Source organism: Sinocyclocheilus anshuiensis, unplaced genomic scaffold, assembly GCF_001515605.1.
Source record: "Sinocyclocheilus anshuiensis isolate Anshui unplaced genomic scaffold, SAMN03320099.WGS_v1.1 scaffold997, whole genome shotgun sequence".
Taxonomy (NCBI): domain Eukaryota; kingdom Metazoa; phylum Chordata; class Actinopteri; order Cypriniformes; family Cyprinidae; genus Sinocyclocheilus; species Sinocyclocheilus anshuiensis.
The window spans coordinates 1,113,702-1,130,128 of record NW_015555715.1 but is presented as its reverse complement, the minus strand read 5'-3'; the positions used below and the strand labels follow the sequence as shown (position 1 = coordinate 1,130,128).

Genomic DNA, 16,427 nt, shown 5'->3' with positions numbered 1-16,427 from the left:
TATGTTTCTCTATATATATATATATATATATATATATATATAAGTATTTTCAGGTAGGTGTGTCTGCAGAGAAAAAATACAACCGAAACTGAATAATCAAATGTAAAAATAAAACACTGCTTAGCCTTCACCGTATAAATTACATTTACATTGATCCTTATTAAATCTACTAAAGATATTCAGTCAAAATTTATTTTTAAAGTCACCCTGAAATCAAAAATTACTTTTTTTTTTTTTGCTAGAATATTGCAGTATTTATTGTAAATAATCGATCTGTGCACATGATTATTATTATTTTTTTAACTGATGTGCCCTCATAATATTTTATCAAAATAACTTGCAACAACATCTCTTCTCTGACGTGTTTACTGGTATAAGTGTGGGACAAACTGTCATCTGCTTGAGATCACAGCAATAGCAAATGGCAAAGATCCAATCAGTTGCCGATGGACAAAATCAAGTCACTCAGATATACATCACAATAGGAAAGAAAAGATTATAGCAACTTCTGTTTTATGGCAACATCAAGCACGTTCTACACTTAATTTTCTCATTTATGCATATTTCTTCAACGTGTGATTGTGAATAACTTAGTACTGTGGTGTGCATTTATATTTACATCTCGTGATTATACACAATATAGTAGAATCTCTATCAATAGACATTTTATATCGCAACCCTTTAAAGTCCTAACTGATACTATAGCAATTATATAAATATATGTGGATTTAACATAAATTTTAATCTTTATTTTATCATTTTAAATTATTTTTTTTTAATTAGTTTTATTTAATGAAATATTAATTAATTAAATAAATCACATGTAATTCTATATAAATATCTGCTGAGAAACCCCCCAAATGACATTATTTTGGCTGAAGAAACCATTCAATATACATTACAAAATGTGGCTTTAGAAGTTAATATACTGTTTATTCTCATGTCACTGAACAAAAGCCTACAGTTTATAATCCACAGTTTTATAACTAGGGTTGGGTACCGAAACCCGGTACCAATATGGCACCGGTACCTATGTAACCGGTATGTACTAGAACCGAATCAGAACGCAGATTTTGGTGCCTCATTTCGGTGCCATGCCTGAGCGATCGATTGAAATATTTGTCCTCTGGTTCTCCGAAACGGACGTAAGAAACATCATCACCGGCACCGCACGTGAAAAATAATTTCCCGACTGAGAAAATGCACGTGAACTCAAGTCGAAAAGCTCTAATAATACAAATCCAACAAATCTTTGTAGTAACGAGTGTCCATGTTGTTTTCACATTCCGACTTAAAAGCTCAACTCGGGAAATGAGAGCATCCGAGGAGCACGTGAATGCAGTAATTACACTTGCTCTGATGGCAGCAGGTAGCCTTCCGTTAACTAAGCTAAACATGCTTAAATTAAAATGCCTAAAGCTAAACCTCCCTTGTATTCACATTTCTAAACCTGTTGTCCAACAAAAGAGAACATTATAACCTTCTTACTCCACAACACCAGTCAAATGCTTCCTTTTGTGATCTGATGTGGCTTCTTGTCAGTTGTCACAGAATGAGGCAGACAATATGTTCCATAGGCTACTTTAAAAAGAATACATCGATTAGCAATGGATTATAAATATACTTAATTGTAGGGCTGTGCGATTTGGGGGAAATATCAAATTGCGATTTTTTTTTTGACAGATACTCGATTTGATTTGCGATTTTAAATTTGCAAAGTCAAGCTTCAGCGCTTGCCCGTGACGCGGGATTCGCGCCGCGTGGGGCAGAGAGGAGCGAGTATGAGAAGCATTCACAGACACAAGCTGTGTGTGCACTCTTCTGAATTGAGAATGACCTTTTTTGTTCGTTGTCTGTCATTTCGAAGCTTAAGTTGCATACGTTTTTCTTTAGTTTTAATTTGCCTAACTATCGATCTGACCCAGTAGACACCATAATCCCACTTTGTCTCTCTCCCGCTTTCCGGGTTTTTTTTTGTTCTGTTTACTCAGTTACAGCTATAATAGCAATGCCTTTGTCCATATGAGGCATTTCCTGGAGGGTCAGGATCCGCTACTTCTGTGACTAAATATGTGGCTTTTCTGTGCGAGGGCGCCCTCTGGCATCCAGTATGAATGAAACAGACATCATGTGTTTATAGTGCTAATGGCCAATCCATCATTTTTGGGGGAATTTTTATTTATTTATTTATTTAGTTTTTAATAAGTATCGGTTCAGACACCGTTTAGGCACCGGAACCGTTTTAAAAGTATCGATTTGGCACTGGTATCGAGAAAAGAAAAAAAAACGCTACCCGACCTATTTATAACACCAAAAATGTTTAAATTGCCAGTCATAATTTATGATAGGTTTGTGAAGTATGCATTTGTTGAAGTTTTTTTTTCCGTTTAAATGGAAATGTATTTTTATGGAATCAGGATTGTCCAAAGATGTGGAGAGGCCAGAAGAGGAATTGAATCTGGTTCTCTTTTCCATTGTGTCTATGTTTGGTATATTCCTCTGTGTCGCCCCCTTCATTGTAATGTATTGGTCTTTTGTTATGCTTCTACTTAATTTGTATTATTCGGCTGCCTGTGATATTCCAGACTTCATTATAATGTCAGGGCATTTTGAAATATTAATTGAACCATTAGATGTCGTGCCATGAGTGTGTTTGCTGACCTAGCAGTTGTTCTGTGGTTTTCACCACTGTGTACTGTATGCTGTGTTTCATTATCACGTTTTGTGTACTTAGATGTTTAGACATAGAACTAGAACTATGCCAAGCCAAGAATAAATAGCACAGTATAGCACAATAGTTAGGTATGCCACAAAACGGGTTATGGGTAGAACCCTGTTTATTTTTTGCCTGTTTATGGCAGGCGGCTTTTACAATACTGGAATTATGCTTTAGCGTCAGTATTTCTGTTGGCATTGTAGGTTTCATCATTTTACGTCACACAGGTGATACATTTAGAGAAGGGATGAAGTGATGAAATGGCAGGTATTTTGATTCCGGTTTGTTCTTTGTAAACAAGAGTCATGTCAGAAAGAGTTTGCCTATATAGAAACAGCTGAACTTGTTAATGCAGTTAGTTCACTGTTAAAATATATTTTAATACATGTATTTTTATTATTCCAAAATACTCTGTTTACATTCTTAATGTATGTTCCTGGTTTTATTAGGAACCATTTATTTGTGCCGAAAATGTTGTCCTTTAAAATTTAATTGATTTCTGAAGGAAAATATGCCATTGAAAACTGGAGTAATGCCTGCCGTAAATTCAGCTTTTCCACCACAGGAATAAAATGTTTTAAAATAGAAAATTGCTTTTTTAATTTTTAATATTACACAGTGCTATTTTTTACAGTGTTTTCAATCAAATAATTTGCAGTCTTGTTCAGCATGAGAGACTTTTCAAACACATTAGTTTTTATTTATTTCTTTACGTAAACCTGCGAGTTCTTCCAAGCTGCGTTGTTATAGGCTGTTTTTCTTTAAGGCATTCTTCCTGTGTGAGTCTGATTTTAGCCCAGCACACAATTATAACCTGCTCATGGAGGTGTGGCTGAAAGTTACATCATCGGCTGAATGTCTTCCAGGAGTTGAGTTACACCCTGATTTAGAGCATGCCGGTTCCCGTGATAAAGAAGACAATGCAATGACTTCAGTCTAAAACCATCTTTTATCTTGTTTTCCGATATTCTCTGCAGAGATCAGATGTCATGATTACAGATAGAGATGGTTGAATTTTTCTGCAAGCATGAAGCAATTCATTGAAATATGTTTTCCGGATATAATTTTTAATATTAGTTTTAGACATAAGAGCAACAAATGTTGCATTTATTATTTTCTTATTATAAACATCTCTGCATCTGTGTACTTTCCTGTAATAAATGTCACTCTTGCATTCATGATGAAGTCTAAACTTATTTGAAGCTTATAGATTTATATGAATAAATGAATGAATAACTATTCAGTGATGCAGGAATCATTCTGTATCAGTCAAAATGATGCAAGGTTGTAATTTTTAAAGATATTTTTGCAGTGTAGTGTACACACATTTTGCAATCTTAACTCATAAGTAACTCATAAGACCTGTAGTCAGATGACACAACTCCTAACCTCTGTTAACTGTGGTTTATGACCTGGAGCTCTTCTTAGGAACTTTCTGATTTAGTGCTACATTGATATCTAGCATACTCGTAGTGTGAAAAGTGACAGCAAGGACAATCCCATCACATTTTTTTTTTTTTTTTTTGGAAATAAAGTCATACTTTTACTCCGCATTAAATTTATCAAATTTGACAGTAAATACATTTAAAAAGTTACAAAAGATTTCTGATTCTAATAAATGCTCTTCTGTTGAACTTTCTATTCAGTACCACGGTGTTTCCCACACCTAGACTTTTCTGGTGGGCCGCTCAGGTATATTAACGGCCGCCCAAGTATATTTGGAGAAACATTTTTGCTTTTATTATTTTTATCCTCTTATACTGTTTTTTTTTTTTTTTTTATCCGCCCGACATAATGAAACCATCTACGATCGATTAACTAGTGTAAAAGTTCCCACGTGGATATTTCACATAAAAGACAGGGCTCGACCCGACAGTGCAGGTGCTTCATTCGCATTTGTGACTAAAAATAGATGTGTGCAGTGTGAACTGTAAAATATATTTAGGAGCACGTGTGAATAAAGCAAAATCCCTCCAGGTGAGTTTTCTTAAATTTAATGTCATAAGTCTTCAACGTTAAAACAAACGTCTTAATGATAATTTTAAGATGTCTTATATTTTGGGGATGGAAAAACATAAATCGCGATACAGCCTATTGATTATTAAACTTCAAAAGGCTATGATTTCATAAAAAATAAAAAAAAAGAGCGCTGCAGTGTAACAAGGCTTCAGACTGCTTCAAAGTGATACTCAATCAGTGAATAGCGCTCATTTAAAGTCGAGTTGATGAATTATGATGCTGTTTTGTACTCATTTATTGACGAGTCGGCTGCGGTGCGGCCAACTGAAAGCGCTGCTTCTCTGCCGCTCACTGCACAGCACAGACGCCGAGAGAGGCGACACTTCTCCGGGTAAGTCAGACCTCGCGTTCGCGGGACAGCACTTGCGAAATCACGCTAAGTAACACATACAGCTGTGCCCTCACCACAGTGCAACAGTGAAAAGGGACCCCTTTCAAACAGTGTCGCGTTCCGAACGTTGTTTAAGTGACATACACCGGTATTGCGGTATTTTAAAAATTCATATCATAACAAAAATAAACACCGGTATTCGGTATGAACCGGTATACCGCCCAGCACTAGGTATAAGGTTTTTCAACCCAGCTACCACCGCAAGTATATTTCAAACCTGTGGGAAGCAATGCATCACGATTTCCAGAAAAATATTAATTAAGCAGCACAAGTGTTTTCAACTTTGATAATAATAATAATAAATGTTTATTGGGCACCAGATCAGCATATTAAAATGATTTCTGAAGAATCATGTGACACAGGGTTCCATCACAGGAATAAATTACACTTTAATAGTTATTTAAAATTTTTATAATATTTCAAAATATTGCTTTTTTTCTGTTTTTGATCAAATAAATTCAGCCTTGGTGCAAAAATCTAACCGGCCTCAAATTTTTTAACAGTAGTGTACATGTGCAGTGATTTTAACAAATTGCAAGATAACTTTTTTGTAATCTGATTTAACTCGGTTATGAGCCAAACAGGATTTTCAAGTATGACTAATACATCTGGTAAAATACTTTGAACTGTTAAAAAATGTTTGTCTCCCATTTTTTGTTATTTGTAAGTACTTAATTGGATTTTTTTGATTTGTGTTTTTGCCACGTTACTGCTCTGCATAAAACTTTTCTTTACGGAACTATGTGCTTCCTTTTTTTTTTTCCATACAAACAGGAAATTAAAGGTGAGCTCAGAGTCTACGTCTAAAAATAGCGTAGGTTGTCTGTGCTATTTTTAGGTACACTGCAATACTTGCCTCAGGTTTGTTTACTCTGATCTCACCCAGAAGGACATTCCAGGTAGGCTGTATCACGTTAGTCATTATAAGGTATACTTTAGTATGCATGATGTGGAATGCCCTTAGTTTAACTAATAGCTTAATGTAATGATCTTTAATTAGCCCAAGGATTAATCAGCAACTTTTTCAAAAACTCCCAAACTTTAACTTTTGCCCAAATGGCTTTGGTGAAAATATAGTAGGAATCTCCAGAGAAATTAAACTTTCATATGGGACTACTGGAGGCCCAGCTGGTCAGGCGATATGACCACCAAGGTCTGCTTACTACATTTTATGGGCTGGAATTCAATAAAGAACTTTTCAAACGGAGTCTGATTTTGCACAACTGAAGCCATGGATATCCAGAGAAATTGAACATCAACATTGGATAATTATAGAAGCAGTAATAAGCAAAAATATGAAGGTGTAATTTTTAAATATTATTAACGATTCTAAATTCTTCTTTGAACTGAAGCACAGGGGAAATCTCTGGCTCTTCTGGGGGAAATAAACATACTTAAGATGGTAAACTAGATACCTCGTTACCGGAAAACAACTGTTTACTTTGTCTTTTGAGCAGGAATTGTGTGGGAAATATGAGGTAGTTTCTCCAGTTCATGGATGTCATCTGTGTTTTCTGGTACGGTGTTTGAATGGTAGCCAACTGCTTTGATATTACCCATAGAAATGGTAAATTACAAAGTAAGGTCAGCTGTTTTATTTAATTACTAAACATGTGACCTGAGAGCACTAGATTTCCTGGAGCAAATGGAGTGGGCTAAAGACAACAATGATAGTAGTTTAGTAATACAGCATAGAGCTAATACATTTTATTTGAACAAGGGCTGACTGAATCAGGTTTTCAGGTTTATGCAAGTTCTTCTTTGTGGGAAAGTCATGCATACTTTTGGGTACAAAGACTTGCATAATACAGGCCTATGAAGTGATGCAAATGAAGAGACATTTGACCCTACTTATGAGAAGTTTCTTGGCAGCTCTTTCTTCCTGATGAACAGTTGGATGGCTTCAAAGTCAGTGAAGAGGATCTAGTCTGCTGCCTCCATATAAAATTACTTTGATACACTACAGTTTATTGTAATTTTATGAGAAATAATTCAAATTTGATATGTTTTTTTTTATCACTATAGCAGCTCCTCCCTGTGAAAATGTAAACATTGTAAGGTCACTGTAATGCAGGTCGTTTAATTTTAACATTGCCGAATATTGTTTACCTAATGGTGATTTGGAAATGTCAGTTGGCATGCATATATTTGGGGGTTTTCTAATGTTTTTCAGGAAATGAACAGGTACAGGTGCATCTCAATAAATTAGAATGTCGTGGAAAAGTTCATTTATTTCAGTAATTCAACTCAAATTGTGATTTCACAATTTGAGTTGAATTACTGAAATGAACTTTTCCACGACATTCTAATTTATTGAGATGCACCTGTATATTCTTGTTTAAGGAAGACTCGTGCTTCTGTTGCGTCTAGATAAGATGACGACAAATCTATGCAGACTTTATCATCTCAGTGACAGCTTCTTTTACAGAGAATGTGGAAATTCAGTCTGCTAATTGTAAACATTTGGCTTTCACTAAGAGAACCTCAAATGTTAACTTTTTTTAAAGGAAATATGTCATTGAGATTGAGTTTGTCAAGTAGGGTTGGGTATCGTTTGAATTTTATCGATTCCGATTTAATTAAGTCAAACATTTAGATGTCAAACATTTATTCTGTCTTTTTACAAAGCATTCTGTTGAAGCTGAATAACACGAGCAAAAATCAGCAGCCTACAGAACACTGCAAGAGGAATTATGCCTATGCTTTAAAAAAAAATACCACAGCAAAAACAACTAGATTAATATAAATTTCAAATATTAAAACGTTAAAGACAAGTAAACAGTCAGTAATAAGATAGGAACAAACAAATCAATTAGCAATATCATAAATAAATACAACTGAACAAAATTTCAGGTACAGAAACTGTAATTAACAGTTTAAAAACACTGCATAGTTTTCTTTTCATAAATAAAATATAGATTCATCAATTAAAGTTATTAAATATATTCAGTCAAGATCAGTGAATGATTTTCTTTTGTTCTTTGCTTAACATTAATGACAGGCAACGCGTTTATTAGGCTGCTGTCTCTTTAACACCGAACGCACACAGATCTAAAAATACTGTACCATGTGTGTTTTCTTTCTCATCTGTTTACATTCACGTAAGACAAAAACGGCTGTGTTTATGATGATATACTGACGTAGTTTTCTGCATATTGGTCGACAAATATGAAAAAAGTCAGTTTCGGCCCGGAACAACCTTTTCTACAGTGGAAATACACGGAACGGTTCGAGAACGGACACAAACCGGGAACCCGTACCGCGACCTCTGTTCTCGCGCTTGCGCTTCGTGTGCGCTGCACGCAAACAGGGCGCAAGTTCTTTCCGTTCCTGCACTTAAATCGTTTTTAATCACATTAATATGCGAACGCAGGAATCGTTAAGCAGAATCGAAATGCACGCGTCTTATCGAATACCCGGTTCTTGGAAATTTGGAACCAGTTCTAAAATGTAACCGGTTTTCGATACCCAACCCTATTGTCAAGTTAAAGAAACTCTATAGTTCTATATACGCTATAGGTGCATACTTTCTAAATCCCCTTTTTCTTGTTTTTCTTTTCAGAGGGCCAATGGAGCCACCACCTAAGAAGGAGATGGTCCCATTGCCCAAGAGGCCAGATGAATGGAAAGACCCCTGGCGCAGGTCTAAGTCCCCTAGGAGAAGACCTGGTCTCATGGGCTCCCCTCCACGTGGCCATAGACGACACAGGCCCTCCGGATCTTCAGTTTCCCTTTCCAATTCATCTAGGTAAGATACCTGCCATGGAACTATTGAACCAGACATTGGCGTCATTTGATTAGGGGATGCTTTGCCCACTTTTTTTGCTAGTTAAAGGGATAGTTCATGAAAAACCCTCTTGTCATTCCAAACCTGTTTGTCATTGTTTCTTCTGGAACATAAAACAATATTTTGAGAAAGATGTTGTTTTGGACCCCATTGACTTTCAATATATGGACAAAATCAGTTGAAACGTTTTTGTGTTCCAAAAGAAATAAAAGTCTGAAGAGAATACAGGTTCAGAACGACATCAGGGTGAGTAAATAAATTAATTTTTATTTTTGGGTGAATTGTTCCTTTAAGTTAAGGTGTGGTGCTTTTATTTAAACATTTCTCTATTTTTCCAGGTCTTCATCCCGATCCTCATCGTTCACGGGTTCTGGCTCTTCCCAATCTCATTCACGGTCATCTTCAATGAGTTCCTACTCAAGTCACTCCTCTCAGCACAGCTCTTTCAGCGGAAGCCGCTCTAGGCAAGATATCACAGTTCACGACAATCTTGATTTGTCATGCTAATTTGCTGTAATGACTTCCGGAACATTCAGTATACCACATTTATAATTGGCTTGCTTTTACTGTGAATCTTTGCTGTTATTAATCACTTTATTTTCCATTGTCTAGATCACGATCCTTCTCTTCCTCACCCTCCCCGACCCCCTCGGCACAAAGAAACACTAATAAGAACAAAGCTGAGCAGCCTCCTGGTGCATTGAAAGGGTAAAAATGCACACACTCATGCTCTCAAAACACATTTGGTTTATACATTACTGTTCAAAAGTTTGGGGTCCGAAATATTTTTTTTTTTCTTTTTGAAAGAAATTAATACTTTTATTCAGAAAGGAACCATTGAATTGATCAGACGTGACAGTAAAGACTGTTTTATGTTACATAAGAACTTTTTATTCCTCAAAGAATCATGTGTCATGGTTTCCACAAAAGTTTTAGCAGCACAACTGTTTTCAACGTTTTTCTTGAGTACCAAATCAATATATTAGAATGATTTATGAAGGGCCATGTGACTTTTCCATTGCTAGAATAAATTACATTATAATATTTATTAAAGTTATTTAAAGTTGTATTAATATTTCACAGTATTGCTGTATTTTTGATTAAATAAATCAGAAATTTCTTTCAAAAACTTACCAACCTTAAACTTTTGAATAGCAGTATACTATTCTGTATCAACACAAGCCTGAGGTTCAATGTTTTGTCTATTTCTAGCCATAGTTGTCTGTACTGGTCTTCTCATTTACTCACTGCATGCACATGAAAATACATATCTTCATTCAGCCATCCATTGAAGCCTGGTGCACTGCCCCCTCCTCGCAGGGAGAAAGGACCCCCCAAAATGATGCCCAGCCCCTCGTTGCCTGAACAGCTGGGTAAGCCACCCAAGCCAATCACAGAGACAGGAAAGACCCCCATCCCCCGTCCAGCTGGAAGACCTCCTGGACCCAGAGAGCCGAGAGAACCAGCCAACATGAGAGAAGGACGCAAGAAAGAACGTCAACAGCACAACCCACCCCGCAGGTACAGCACACGTTACGTGTTCATTCTGCCACTGACACACACTATCACTCTTTGCTATGTTGTTTTAATGGCCATTTACATGGATCGTTCACCTAAAAATTACAATTCTGTATTTATTTACTTGTTGATCCAAAATTTTTCACATTTCTTTCTTTTGTAAAATGCAAAAGGTTTTTGGATTTTTTTTCCCCCTTCTCCCCATGAGATGATGAGGGTAAGGGTTGTCAATTTCCAAAATAACAAACAGCAAAATAATAGTGTAGTAATAGTGGTCTTTTTAATCAAGAGAGTTTGACGCCCGTTTGAAAATGGTTATGTTTGCAATTCTCTTTCTGCTAGTGGCATGTTAAGTGTTATTTTCAGTGAATAATGATGTAAAATGTTAATTTATTTCCTTGAATTAAGTCTGTTTGTCACACAAAGCTTGAAATATAGAGCATGAATCTATACTTTTATATATTTGTTTTTAATTCATAATACATATATATTTTAAAATGTAATTTATTTAAATAATATTTCTTTTTATTATTTCATTTTGGAGCTTTGCGTCAGACCCGGTTTGTTTGTTTTTTGTTTTGTTTTTTCTATTTATTTATTGATTTAATCACTTTGTTTTCCATGGAATAAAATATCAAAGGGATTTGGAATGACATGAGGGTTAGTAGTAAATAGAAAAAAATAAATTTCTTCAAGGTTAAGGATTGCATCACCATAAGAGCTGGAGATTTTTTTTGTGGCTTGAATATGAATGTATGCTTGTGTTGTTGTTTTGTTATTTTGTGATTGTTTTTTGACATTTGTGTTTTGAGTGTATTTGCATATGAACCATTACCCAATGACCAGTGTTCTGTGTGTGTGAGTGTCTAGAAGGGTCACTTTTTCAGCACAGGGAAGCAGTATGTGACAGTTCTATGATCTGTAGCAGTGAGAGTGAAGTTTCACTGTGGATGTGGAATACCCTGCGTGGGTGTTCAGGAAAATCTCCTGTCCTGCTTGTTCTAAAGCTTCAAAACAAAGAAGCTTTTGTGGACTTATCATAGTTGTCATATCTGGCATTATGTCATTGGCATTTGGCCAGATGTTGTTAGCACATCTGATGCAGATTAACCTTTCCTCCAAACCTTTAATATTTCATGTTAATATCAGTAAGTAGGTTTTTTTTTAAGTTAATGTGGCTGGTGCTTGCTCATACAAAACTTGTAGGTTGTTGCTCTGTGGTTGTATATTGTGGGTGGCTGTTAACCGGCCGTGTGTACAAGATTTCTTTGCTTATTCTCCACCACTCTAAAATGGTGAAAATAGGAGGAAAATCTTCTTCCTCAACAAACTTCACCATTATGAAGCATCATTCATGTCTGTTAAGGACGTGCTACACTTAGAAGTCATCGAAATATTCTGCATTTTTTTTAATGTTGTATCAGCTCTATAAGACAATAGGGCAAAGGATAAACCCTTCAACAATTAAATTTTTTTTTAAAGGGGTCATATGATGCTAAAAAGAACATTATTTGGTGTAATAAAAGTTACGCCTACTTTCTTTGTGTGAACATTTGGGCGGCGTTATGCAAATCTTCCCAGATAGTGACGTAGGTATGTGGGGGGGTGTTAGAATGAGCCGTTTTAGGTAGGTGTGGCTGACTCTTAATTTTTATAAAGAATATCTCTTTGGATTTGAGACCTTAGTCTTTGCAACTTTACAGATCTTCTTTGTGCACCAAGAGCTTGTAACACTCCAAAGAGAAAGGAAAAATTGAAATCGCATCATATGACCCCTTTAATAAAGAAAGAGAGAACATTTCATGATCACTTTGACTGGCAGGAATTTGGGTGTGTGCTTTGCTTGTAAGATATTCAGATTTTCTCTTATCAAGTCCCAGCTGACTGTACTCTCTCTTCACTCGGCTCTAAAGGCATGTGATGTTTATTTTGCACTTTTTTTTTTCGAGAGCTCATACTTGCCAAGACTGCAATTTATTTGATCAAATATAGAATACAAATGTATAAAAAAAACTGTAATCTTGTGTAATATTACTACATTTTAAAATAGCTAAATTATGAGAACTGGCTTCCGTTAAAAAAATTGTTGTAGTGTCCACAGTTGTTATTGTCAAAGAGGAACATTCTGTGCTGTGACACAGAAGAACATCAAGTGCAACATGGATGCTTTGTGTTCTTCCCTTTGCTTTGGATTTTTCACTTGCAGAATTGTAATGACTACAGAAATGCTTTGTGGTCTGAATGAAGCTTTGAAGCTTCATTATCAGATTCATTGATTCAGTAACTGTTCTGATGGGTTGAGTGAGTTCATTCAATGAAGGATTCATCAGACTGAACATAACCTATAATTCGTGAGTTACTAAATGATTAATTAACAGAATCGGTCCAGAAGAGTTGTTCGTACTTGAACTGCACTAATTAGCTACACTAGTTTCATCTCCAGTGTGTGACCAGCATTTTATTATGTTTCTGTTTCTCTCTTCCTGTCTGTTTCTCCAGCAGGCGAACAGTGAGTGGCAGTGTGAGTGGCAGCAGTTTTTCTGGCTCCAGCTCACGCTCAAGATCCCGTTCCTCCTCCGCCTCACTCTCCCGGTCCCGTTGCGGGTCCCATAAGTCTAGGTATGCGATGCACAGAGACAGTAGAGTCCAAAGGAAAAACAAATATATCTTTACCTATTCTAAAAAAAATCAAATGCAGATATCATGGGTTATCACAAGATTGTCTGTGTGGTTTCACAGGTCTCTGTCGGTCAGTAGCGTGTCATCTGTCTCATCCGCCTCCTCCAGCAGTAGCTCAGTCAGGAGTGCCGACTCTGATGACATGTACGCTGACCTGGCCAGCCCCGTGTCCTCTGCCAGCTCCCGATCACCCACTCCAGGCCATGCCCGCAAGGAAAGGGGCCCTCCTCGGGACAAGGGCCCCAACAAAGACAGAGGTACCGTGGACTTGTCGCATGTGATTCCAACAGGCCATTAATCTAATTTTAACATTGCTGTTTTGGAATTTGGTCATTGTAAACTAAAAATGAGACTAAAAATCCTTCACTGAAATGAAGCTTCAGTAAAATAAAATAAAATATAAATATTAAATGAAAAACTTAACCTTAGAAAACTTTAAATTAGAAATGTTGCTTTGGAAGCTAACTGAAATATCTGCCAAGCTAAAACTGAAATAAAAATAATAATAAAAATGAGAAAAGCGCACAAAAAATTACTAAAATATAAACAATAAAAAATAAAATGAAAACCGAAAATGTAAAATAACAGTAATTCAAAATATTAATAAATATTTAATGGTATATAAATAATGCTATAATAACACTGCTGTTTTGTTTGGTGTTCCTTTAAGGAAAACCACCACCAAAACCACCAAAAAAGGACGAACCTTTCAAAGAGGAGCGAAAACGAGTGGACCCCTCCGGTCTCCCACCCAAAACCAGCTCCAGCGTGCCTAGATCCGGGAACAGAGGTCACCCCATGCTCCCGCCTCCTATGGGTCCTCCGGGAGGATACGGATCTCACAAGGACATCAAACTTACCCTGCTCAACAAGGTAAATGGGGAATGTGTCGTTATGGTCATGCAGCTGCTCAGAAATGTATGATGGTTGAATGACTTTTTAATTCCTCTTTGGCCAGCAGCAAACCGACAGGGGCAATAGAAAAAGGTACTTTCCTGCCGATAAAGAGCGACCCCCTTCGCCTCTCAGCAAGAGGATAGCACTTTCACCTGACAGAGGTAAACAACACAACACGGCACATTAGCTGTCCATTAGAAAACCCCTCCAGAAATTTGATATCTGATACGGCCAGATACGATTGTGGTTAAGCTCTTTCCTCAAAGGATGTCCAGAAGTTCAGTCAGATGTGCACCTCACAGCGATCTGCTCTCTCGGTTCCTCAAGCTTTACTCTCTGATATGTCCATAGGTCGAGACAGGAGGATGCCCGGGCGGCCCTCGATGTCTCCCAGAATGGATCGGCCCAAAGGCCAGGGTCCTCGACCCATGCCACCACAAGGAGAAAGGTACTCACTGCCACTTTCTTTTCTGTCACACTTTCTGAATATCCCTTCAAATATGTGGTGATTTCCAGTAGTCAATTGACATGTTGATGTAGGGAAAAATGTTGGAATGAATTTAAATTTGTTAATTTGATTTGTTTGCATGAGAACTATTAGTTGCCCTTTGATATGGGTCTGTTTGTGTAAATAACACATTCAGATGTGTCATATTCTGTATGTTGAGCAGTGATTGTGAGCAGATTTTTTTTTATTAATCTAGCTTTTAAAAAAATAAATAAGTAAATAAAAATCCCCATGTTTGTTCAGCATTAGTTCCCTTTTTATGTGCATGGTGGATCAAGGTGTTTTGTAACAAAAGCTTTATCTTTGTGTGACTAAGACTAGAGATTTAAAAATATCCCATATTTGTAATTCACTCAATTCTTTATATTTTCCCTCTCCAGGAAGCGTCCTTTATCTCCACCACCCAAGTCTTCTGGGAAAGGTCCTGCTGCTGTGTCTACAGGTAAACCACCTGCTCCCGGGGCTGGATCCGGCTCTGGCTCCGCTTCTAGTTCCGGCCCGGGCAAGCCGAGCAGCACACTTTCTCGTCGCGAGGAGCTGCTGAAACAGTTAAAGGCTGTCGAGGATGCCATAGCCCGCAAAAGGGCCAAAATCCCTGGGAAATAATAAACCTGGCGTCATCCAACTTCTGGGACATCTGTTTTCTTGACGCCCATTGTTTGCCAGAAATGGTCGCCGTTCTGAACTCTTAAGGGCATAAATGTCCTAGGGAAAAGAGACCGCCGTTACATTTCTGCTGGTTTTGCCCTCAGAGAGAGGTTGTCTAGATTTTATATTGATGTGCTGAAGTTGAGAAGTGGCCCTGTTCACTTGTTTGTTTTCGCAGGAAGATGGAATCTTTTCTGTAGTGTGTCTCAAAGATAAAAAATTGTACATTCAGCGCACATTTTTGCTCTTCATCCTACCACAATCCCTTCGCTCTCATATTCTAGTTGCTTTATCCCTACTCTTGTTATTTTATGTGGTGAGTTGCGGTGTGACAGATGTATGCTCAATCTGTTTGGACCATCCTGGACGCATCTGCGCATTTCACGTTGGTCCTGCTCAAAGAATCTGGAACTGTCTTTTCATAACCTTACAGTTAGGAAAGTCCACCTTAATCAATGAATTTGACTAGTATCCACCACCACGTATTTAGCATTTACTGTTTTTCACAATGTACAACTACAAAGTCAGGTGCCAGAATACCTGTTGCTTAAAGTGTATGATTCTAAAGAACCAATGACAATGATGTGAAGTATTGCTTTTTTTTTAAGATTCTGCGTTGTTTCCCCTAGTTTTTCAAGTGAAAACCTGCATTTTATTTGTCCCTCATTTTTAGTTGAAAGTGTGAGAGGCTGCAATGGGGACACCTGGAGATAAGGAATAATTACGTCTTGCTTTTTGTGACAGAAAAAAGCTTCTAAATAAACTATTTTGATAAAGATAATGAATCTGTTGAAATGCTTCCTCTTTAATGGAAAGATTGCATAGTGGAAGGCTTTTCCATCTGTGCGCACATGAAGGTCTGATGCCCTACTTTGTTTCTCCAGAGCTTGTGCACATATCCATCACCTGGTGTGCGGTTTTATTTTATTGCTTGACTCTGTTTGTTGATCCATTATCCTGCTTCTGCAGCTTAGAATCAATGCCTACAGCAAATTAGTAAGATAATTTATTGACAGGGTTGGAACATTATTCATCTTCCTTTGTTTGTACTTTTTTATACGTCATTGTAGGAGTTAAATAATCTTATACGCTCTTCTATGATACACCCACATTCTTTCATAAGTTATTTTAAATGATTATGCTGTCATGATTTGTACAATTAGTGTTGTGCACTTCTGATTTAGTGTCAGTGCAGCTGAATATAATACAAATTACTGTTGACTTCAAACTGTTGGGTCATTGTATAAAAAATAAGCAATAAAAA

At 36.9% G+C, this 16,427-nt stretch overlaps 1 protein-coding gene across 5 annotated transcripts in view; it reads left to right on the top strand.

Annotated features, from left to right (window-relative positions):
* Window positions 1–15,947, top strand: part of LOC107672267 (zinc finger CCCH domain-containing protein 18-like) — a 27,094-nt gene extending 11,147 nt beyond the window's left edge. For 2 of the 5 annotated variants that reach the window (XM_016465391.1, XM_016465392.1), the window contains exons 10-19: window positions 8,689–8,874; window positions 9,252–9,377; window positions 9,526–9,621; window positions 10,195–10,434; window positions 12,931–13,050; window positions 13,171–13,367; window positions 13,781–13,983; window positions 14,069–14,168; window positions 14,359–14,455; window positions 14,896–15,946. In XM_016465391.1, the coding sequence (XP_016320877.1) occupies window positions 8,689–8,874; window positions 9,252–9,377; window positions 9,526–9,621; window positions 10,195–10,434; window positions 12,931–13,050; window positions 13,171–13,367; window positions 13,781–13,983; window positions 14,069–14,168; window positions 14,359–14,455; window positions 14,896–15,121 (1,591 nt within the window). In that variant the 3' untranslated portion in view covers window positions 15,122–15,946. Of the gene's footprint in view, window positions 1–8,688; window positions 8,875–9,251; window positions 9,378–9,525; window positions 9,622–10,194; window positions 10,435–12,930; window positions 13,051–13,170; window positions 13,368–13,780; window positions 13,984–14,068; window positions 14,169–14,358; window positions 14,456–14,895 lie in introns of all 5 variants that reach the window. The other 3 variants (XM_016465395.1, XM_016465394.1, XM_016465393.1) reach the window with 3 other exon arrangements.
* The last annotated feature ends 480 nt before the right edge of the window (window positions 15,948–16,427 follow it).